At 41.5% G+C, this 8,092-nt stretch overlaps 1 protein-coding gene across 1 annotated transcript; it reads right to left on the bottom strand.

The window, feature by feature from the left end:
• Positions 1-492: 492 nt before the first annotated feature.
• On the bottom strand, positions 493-4,319 carry LOC147880633 (pentatricopeptide repeat-containing protein At5g39350-like). The gene is made up of 2 exons (XM_087370647.1): positions 4,096-4,319; positions 493-3,504 (listed from the first exon to the last, which is right to left on the bottom strand). Exon 2 carries the CDS (start codon positions 3,397-3,399, stop codon positions 493-495), a length of 2,907 nt encoding a protein of 968 aa, XP_087226773.1. The 5' UTR covers positions 3,400-3,504; positions 4,096-4,319.
• Between the last annotated feature and the right edge of the window lie 3,773 nt (positions 4,320-8,092).

The following is an 8,092-nucleotide window of genomic DNA, read 5'->3' on the forward strand; positions in this document are numbered from 1 at the left end:
CCCTAACAAGGGTTAGCTTTGGCTAGCGTACTGTAATACAGTCCCTTTCCTCAAACATGAATTCAAGGGTTAGCTTTGGCTAGCTTACTGTAATACAGTCCCTTTCCTCAAACATGAATTCAAGGAAATTTCTTTTCAGGCTTTCAACCACCCCTGATTCCTCAAGCTTTAATCTGATACCATCTCTCCAACATTGAGGTCGTCAAAATTGAAGTCAAGGCAATTTATTCTCAGGCTTTCGACAGCCCCTGAATGATGAATCCTCAATCTCTAATCTAATACCACCAGTACTAAAGTGTATTCTGGTTGAGGATATCTCAACCTTTCTTTAGTTATTTTGAGAAACTGACGTATCTTTTCCATATAACGTCTTCTTTCACCTGCCGTATGTTTTAAGGTCAAACATACTTCAGTTAAGGTGGTAAGGACCTAAACTAACTGAAATAAAAAGCTAGAAACTCAACTGCACAACTGCAAGAAGTCAAAGTCGATCTAAGAGTTGGGTTTTAGGTTAAAAAACAATGCATCACAAAAACATACAGAGTCTTTAAAAAGCAATATGTAGCAGTAAGCTTGCAAATAAACAAAAATGTCAGCACAGCAATCAATACACATTAGCAGACCCCTTGAGGCTTGGATAATTGTACCATTAAAGGTATAGAAAGGTCCAAAGACTCGGACTTCATTTTCAGAATGCTCATTCATATCTTCCTCGTCCTCATCTAGCTGTTCCATTGAGGCTTGAATAATTGTACCATTAAGGGTATGAATAGGTCCACTTACTCTGGCTGCTCTTTCAGAATGTGCATGCCAATTTTCCTTGTCTTCACCTAATATGGGCTCCAATATCAAGCCTAATTGTGGTACATATCCTTCCACCATCATTAGAATTCTTAGTCTTTGTATCTTTGCATCTATTACAGTATTTTGCAGATGCCATTTCCCTACCACGAGAAATTCATGCCCTTTCTTGTCGACCTCAATGCAGGCCTTCCCAGGCTTCTTGTGACCACCAACAAATTCTCTCAGTTCTTGTACCCTATCAAGGTGCTTCCCCATGTACACATCAGCAAATATGTTTGACATGAGGACATATCCAGAAGCATTGATGGGATTTAGATAGACAACTTGATCAAAGCATCGCCTTCCCATCTCAAAGTTGCCGTAGGTCCTGCAGCCGCTGAGCAATGATGTCCACAAGATATTATCCGGCAATTCTGGTATCGTATGGAGCATGTCTTCAGCCTCATGAAAGCATCCCACACGACCAAGGAGATCAACAATGCAGCTGTAATGCTCAAGCCTTGGTGTAAGCCCATGGTCTTCTATCATAGATCTAAAGTAGTGGCGGCCTTCCTCTGATCTACCTGCACGACTGCAGGCAGCAAGAATATTTGTAAAGGTCACAACATCAGGCTTCAAACCGTCTTGCTGCATGTCCTCAAAGCATTGCAAGGCCATTGCACAGTTGGCATACCGGGCATATCCTGCAATCATTGCACACCAAGATGCCACATCTCTAGTTTGTGAATCATCCAATACTTTGCGAGCCTCCTTTAGACTCCCACATCTGGTGTACATGTCAATAAGGGTGTTTCCAATAAACACATCGGATTCAAGGCCACAATTAATAACCTGTTCGTGTATCCACATTCCCTGCCCTATGGCCCCGATGGTGCCACATGCTTTTAAAGCACATGTGTACACAATTCCACTCGGCTCAATACCCTCCTGTTGCATTTTCTCGAAGATTTCAAGAGCACAAAGATTGTGTCTATGCTGGACATACCCTGCAATAATTGCACCCCATGACACAACGTCTCTATAAAGCAACAGGTCAAACACTCTATGTGCTTCCTTCAGCTCCCCACATTTGGCATACATGTCAATAACGGCACTCCCGATGGCCTCATCAGAATCAAGTCCGCATGCAATTATGAAGTCATGTATCAGCCTGCCCTGTGCTAGTGCTCCTAAGGTGCCACACACCTTTGAAATGCAAAGAAATGTGACTTTATCTGGCTCGATGGCCTCCTGTTGCATTTTCTTGAAAAGATCAAGAGCATGAAGACCATGCTTGTGCAGGGTATATCCTGCAATCATTGCATCCCAAGACACCACATCTCGGTTAGATAATCTATCAAACACTTTGCGAGCCTCATCTAAGCTACCACACTTGACATACATGTCGATAAGCGTGTTCCCAACCATTACATCAGATATAAATCCATTTCTGATTATCTGATCATGTGTGAGCCTGCCCTGCCTGATGGCTCCTGCACTACCACATGCTTTCAAGATGCACAAAATTAAGACTTTGTCTGGCTTGAAGGCATCATTTTGTAACTTCTTGACAAGTTCCAAAGCAAGACACAAACAGCCATTCTGGGAATATCCTGCAACCATGGCACTCCATGACACTGCATCTCGATTTTGCAACCTGTCAAAGACTTCGCGTGCATCATCTAGACTCCCACATTTTGCATAAGTGTCAATGAGGGCATTCTCAATGGCCACATCTGATTGATGGCCAATTCTGATTACCAGTCCATGTATAATCCGGCCTTGCTCTAGGCATTTTGTGTTGCTGCACACTTTCAGGATGCACAAAAATGTGATTTTGTTTGGCTTAATCCCCTCCTGCCTCATTTGCTTGAAAAGTTCGAGTGCAGAAAAACTGTATCCATGCTCAGAAAATCCTAAAATCAATGCAGTCCATGACACCACATCTCTATTTGACAATTCATCAAACACTCTTCTTGCATCCTCTAAGCTGCCACACTTCGCATACATGTCAATAAGTGCATTTCCGACTACATTATCTAATGCAAGCCCACTTCTGACTATGTGATAGTGTATCAGCTTGCTGTGCCTAATGGATCCTATGCTGCTACATGCTTTTGTAAGTCCAAGAAACGTTACGTTTTCTGGCATTATGCCCTCCTCTTGCATTTTCTCAAAAAGTGCCAGAGCACAAAAACCTCGCCCATTCTGTGCATATCCAGCAATCAGGATGTTCCATGAAACGATGTTTCTATTGGGCAAGTCATTAAACACCTTGAGCCCTTCATCAAGACTAGTGCATTTGGCATACACATCAACAAGGGTGTTCCCAATAACCACATCTGATTCAAGTCCAATTCTGATAATCTGGTCATGTATCAGCCTGCCTGGCCATGGTGCTCTTATGCCGCCACATGCTTTCAAGGTGCAAAGAAGTACAACCTTATTGGGTTTTATGCCATCCTGTTGCATTTGCTCAAAAAGTTCAAGAGCCCAGAAGCCATGCCCATTCCCAGCTACTCCAGCAATCATGGCACCCCAAGATACAACATTTTGAGTTGGCAATTTGTGAAACACGTCTAGTGCCTCCTTTAGGCTCTTACACTTTGAATACATGCCAATAAGGGTGGTCCCAATGACTAGGTCTGATTCAATGCCGCTTCTGACTATATCTTGATGTACCTGTCTGCCTTGCCATATGGTTCCAATGTTGCCACAGGCCTTTAAAACACCCAAAAAGGTGACCATGTCAGGTTTTATACCCATCTCTTGCATCTTGCGATACAATAGAAGAGCTTTCTCACCTTCTCCAACCTTGACTTGAGCTGAAATGGTGGCATTCCATGTATAAATACCTGATTTTGAAGTCCTAGATGTCAAATAGTTAGCTTTCAGCAAGCTCCTATGGGAGGCGAACGAACGTATAAAGTGATCTTTCGTTAAACAAATCGAGGTTAGCATTTAAAAATGCGCCCTGACGTCAATCAGGTCTGTCTTCTTGGTGCAGCCATGCTTTAGAGAAGAAAAGAACGTCCAAAAATGCAAGTATTCCTTGCTGGGTTACAAGCCTTATCTTGTGCGCAAGCTCCTCGTGAAATCTGCTACTTTGCTACACATCCGACAAATCCAGAGTTTCCACGGTATCCTCGAGCGCACTAGGGGTCACGATGGAGATGAGCATGTGAAATAAGCGGCGACAAACATTTCTAAGCCCCTTTTGCGAATGATAAATGCTAGAAAGTTATAATTGAGTGGAGGCAATTGTGAGGGGATGAACAAAGTCCCAAAATTTCCAGAATCGTTTGAACATACCCGTGGACTGGCAATCTTGAAGGCGCTAGCTGTGTTGCGCACTGGTGGCAGTTCTATACCCGCTGCGATTTTCGCGGTGAACCAGATCGTGTAGACGGTTAGAGTACTGAATGGGGTTCGGGGAAAGGAGACTCCTCTTGTAAAAGGAGGAAACCGGCCCCTTCCGTAAACCTAAAAAGCCTTCCATCGCCTGAGACCAAGCTCACAAGACTAACAAAAGCCCTTACAATGAAACTTTAAGTTTTCAAAATTTTAAAATTCTTACATTTTTTCATCTGTTAGTTGAATTAAACCTGAAAAGTTTTAGAGGAAACTTGTGAGTTAGAAAAAAAAAATGGGGGGTGGTAAAAGCGATACAAAAAGAGAAAGATACAGCCTCTAATAACAAAGCCAATCATTTGCTTAGTCAAGTATCGAAGAGACGATGCGGTAAACCACGTGTGCTTGAAAATTATAATGATATCCATTATGACTTCATCTTGAAGTGAACATGCATTGTGACGTTTATTGAAAACAACTGCATTTATATGTTTCCAGATATACTGCATTACTACCGCTCTCACCAGCTGTCAACAACTAAATAAAGCATTATTTAGCTTTCCTTTATCACCAAGGATAGCATTCCTCCAAGTCAAGTGAATGAATATTGAGAAACCCTAAAACCAACTACAAACCTTCCAACATACACCTCTGATGGCTATACACTCCAAGAAAATATGCATGTGAGATTCTTTTCTCACTTTACACAAAGGACACATCAACGAAGTTCTAGGATTCCAACTAGCTAGCCTAGACCTTACGTGTTATTTGCATACTATTACCCTCCATAACAAAAGATTTAGCTTGAAGGAAGTGGTCACCTTCCAAACCTGAACCTCCAACTCGAGAGGCTATCCACAACGGGGCAAGTGCTCTAAAGTTTGAGGAATTGCAATGATGCAATGGCTTCCCTGAGACATGATAGAAACCCTCAAAACCAATAGGCATTCTAAAAACCCTACTAGTTGGCCAATCCGATTTGATTTAGCCCAAAGCGCACGTGGTCCTCCAACAAAGTATCCCAAAGTGGACGCGAGGGGGGCATGACATGGTCCCGACCAAAGGGTAGATCCAAGAAAATCAAATCAGTAGCCCAAGTTATGGATCTGCCCTTCTGCACATAAGACCGTCCTCTCGGTTTACGTGAAGACATATGTGCATGTATGTCCGCAAAGGATGGGCTTCGCAAACCAGCAGAAAAATCGTGGCCAATGGCAATGTAATCTGCCAGCACCGCTATGCATCGATGGTCCCCAACAGGGGGTGCACCATGACATGCATGGTCAACCAAGTAAACAAATCTAAGTTGTTTTTTTAAAACAACTTTGGCTCTGACTGCTGCACAATCTGCATACAAATTTGAGAAGCATACTCATATTTTAAACATGCACCCCTAAATTATCACAAGCATACACTTCAACATAACACAAACTATAAGATGCAATCTAAAAACCTCACTTGAACTTTTTTCAACTTAGTAAAATGTAACTTTATACTTTTCCACTTAAATCATGTGAACATATATCCAATCATAAAAACGCAAACTGAAATGTTATTCACCTCTCCTAGAAGCGGACTCTCCCACTACTCGCCTGCTAGAAGTGGAATCCTCTATCTCCTCCTGCATTCTAGCTCCTACAAGTAGTCAATGCTTTTGAGAAGAGCAACCACTAAATGGAATACAAATAAAGAAGTAAAATAGATGGTTCTATACTTGCATCTGGGGGGACTGTCATAGATGGAGAAGCAAGGATCTCCTCTCGAGTCCTTTTCTCACTCGGGGTCTTCGCAGGCTTCTTCAGCCTTGAAGACCACATGCAGCCCCTCCTCCCTCTCCATGACAAAAGAGTCCTCCATATCTATCCACCAAGGACATGTATCCAACTCCCATTTGGTGAGGTGATGCATGGGAAGTGGATACATGCAATTGTCCTCTTTGTTCAACGCCAACCACTGGCGAGCAAGAAGTGGTATACTTGATAGATGGCCCTTTTCTCTCATCAGCGAAAAGAACCTTGACAAAAAAAGATTTTCAAAAACACAAATCATTGCTATGTCCATACATACGTTGGGCAAATCCTTTCCAAATCAAGGAGGTTCAACTCAATACACAAGCTTCAAACTTTCCAACATTAAACTTTAACTTAAAATCATTCCAAATGAAAGAGGTTGTAGCCAAGTACTTCAACACAAGCCGCTGCATAGCCATGTGTACCTAATCAAGTTTTTTCAGCAATAGAGCATCCTCACTCTTGTCGTTTCTATCAACCCTGCACTCTAGATCAAACATGTGCTTCCTAGCATCGAGTTTTACATCCTCAAAAAACTCATGCAATGTACAATCAGCAGGAAGAGCCACAATGCCTGGAATGTCATCAAAGTCCTGTAGAATACGAAGGCCCCTCTAGTATATCTTTTCGAGAGTGCCTTCACGTTTCAACCATCTAAACCAACACAATTGATAATTACCTAGATGGTTTGATAAAAAATAGAATCACAAACTCAAGTAAACAAGCAGAGTACTCACACTCTGTATAAATTATCTCCGCAAAGTAGACCGTATGAAGACTTCATGGTTTTCCTTGCTTCCAATAAAGATAACCAAAATATTTTTGTATGGATTGGAGCCTCATGAAGTGCAATAAGGTTCAGCTTCTCAATGGTGGCAAAACTTTCTGTGTCACATCTCAACGACATTACTTTTGCCATCCACTTATCCCCAAGTCTCGGATCAATTATATTGAGAATCTAAGACATGCAAACTATTTAAAGAATCTTTTAAACAACTGATGAAAATGTGAATATTAAAGACCAAACAAAATATTAACTTTGTAACCATCTTAATCTTAAAGTCTTAGATGTAAACGAATACAAAAACATAAGAATTGTAAAGCTTGCACTAGTGCAACAAAAACATAATCATTTATTTTTAAAGTAATTGAGATGATGCACCTTCCCAATACGTTCACCGTATCGAGTGGCAAGCTCTTCCAGCTCCTTCTCCTCCACTCCCCCAAGCTCCTCCTCTAACATAGAATGTTTGACTTTCTCTAGCTTCTTTCCAAGTGCTTGATAGATTTGAACCTTCAAGTAGCATGAAGCACAACTCTTCAAATGTTAGCCTGCAAACAAAAGCAACTTAATTGCTAAATAATAAAAGAGAAGAACATACATTATAGACCAACTTGCCAAGGTATCTCCTCATAAGAGGATCCTAGGGCTCACTCCCCTTCGTGTATTTGCGCCTAATGCTTGCAATGATCCTCCTATCTCTATCTGGCAAATCCTTCAAGTACTCTTCATGATTGGCTAAACAAATGTTTTTGCAATTCACCAGCTCATCTCTCAAAGAGGTAGCAATCAATGCATGTGTATTCATGCTGTGAATGTTCAAAGAAGAGGTAAACAATAAAAGCAATCAACCATCAAATACTCTTCGCACTAAAAGGAACAGTTTTGACTTAATTTAGTAAAGCAAATAATATCTCTAAGAAAACGAAAAGAAATTCTTACAAGTTCATCCTTTGCAAGGTGGATAACAAAGCAATCTCACTGACACGGTGATTTGCAGAGGACTCTGTAATGCTTCTCATGTGGTTGTGAAAAATGCTCTTTGATTGCTGCTTTCCATGCAACGGTCCTATGGTTGCCCTCCCAAATGTAGAACATTTTGTTAAACATAACCTACCATGCAAGTTGCCTAGCAAGCTCTGCCTCAAACTCTGCATTAATGGAAACCCATATAGGGTCCCATTCTTGCATGACAGCCTCATCAACATCGCAGTCATCTCTCCTAGAATTCCAAAGAGAAACAATAAAAGCCCCCTTCTCCTACACATAACCTTCTCTACCGAAGGCGGCTTTCAATCCAGAGACATCATCCCTTAGCCCTCTCACCTTGGCATAAGGGATAAGCCTACACAAAGGAATAGGAGGACACTGAAAACAAGAAAATATT

The sequence above is a fragment of the Dipteris shenzhenensis genome, chromosome 32 (genome assembly GCF_047967505.1).
Source record: "Dipteris shenzhenensis isolate YYH24624 ecotype China chromosome 32, Dip_SZ_1.0, whole genome shotgun sequence".
Classification (NCBI taxonomy): domain Eukaryota; kingdom Viridiplantae; phylum Streptophyta; class Polypodiopsida; order Gleicheniales; family Dipteridaceae; genus Dipteris; species Dipteris shenzhenensis.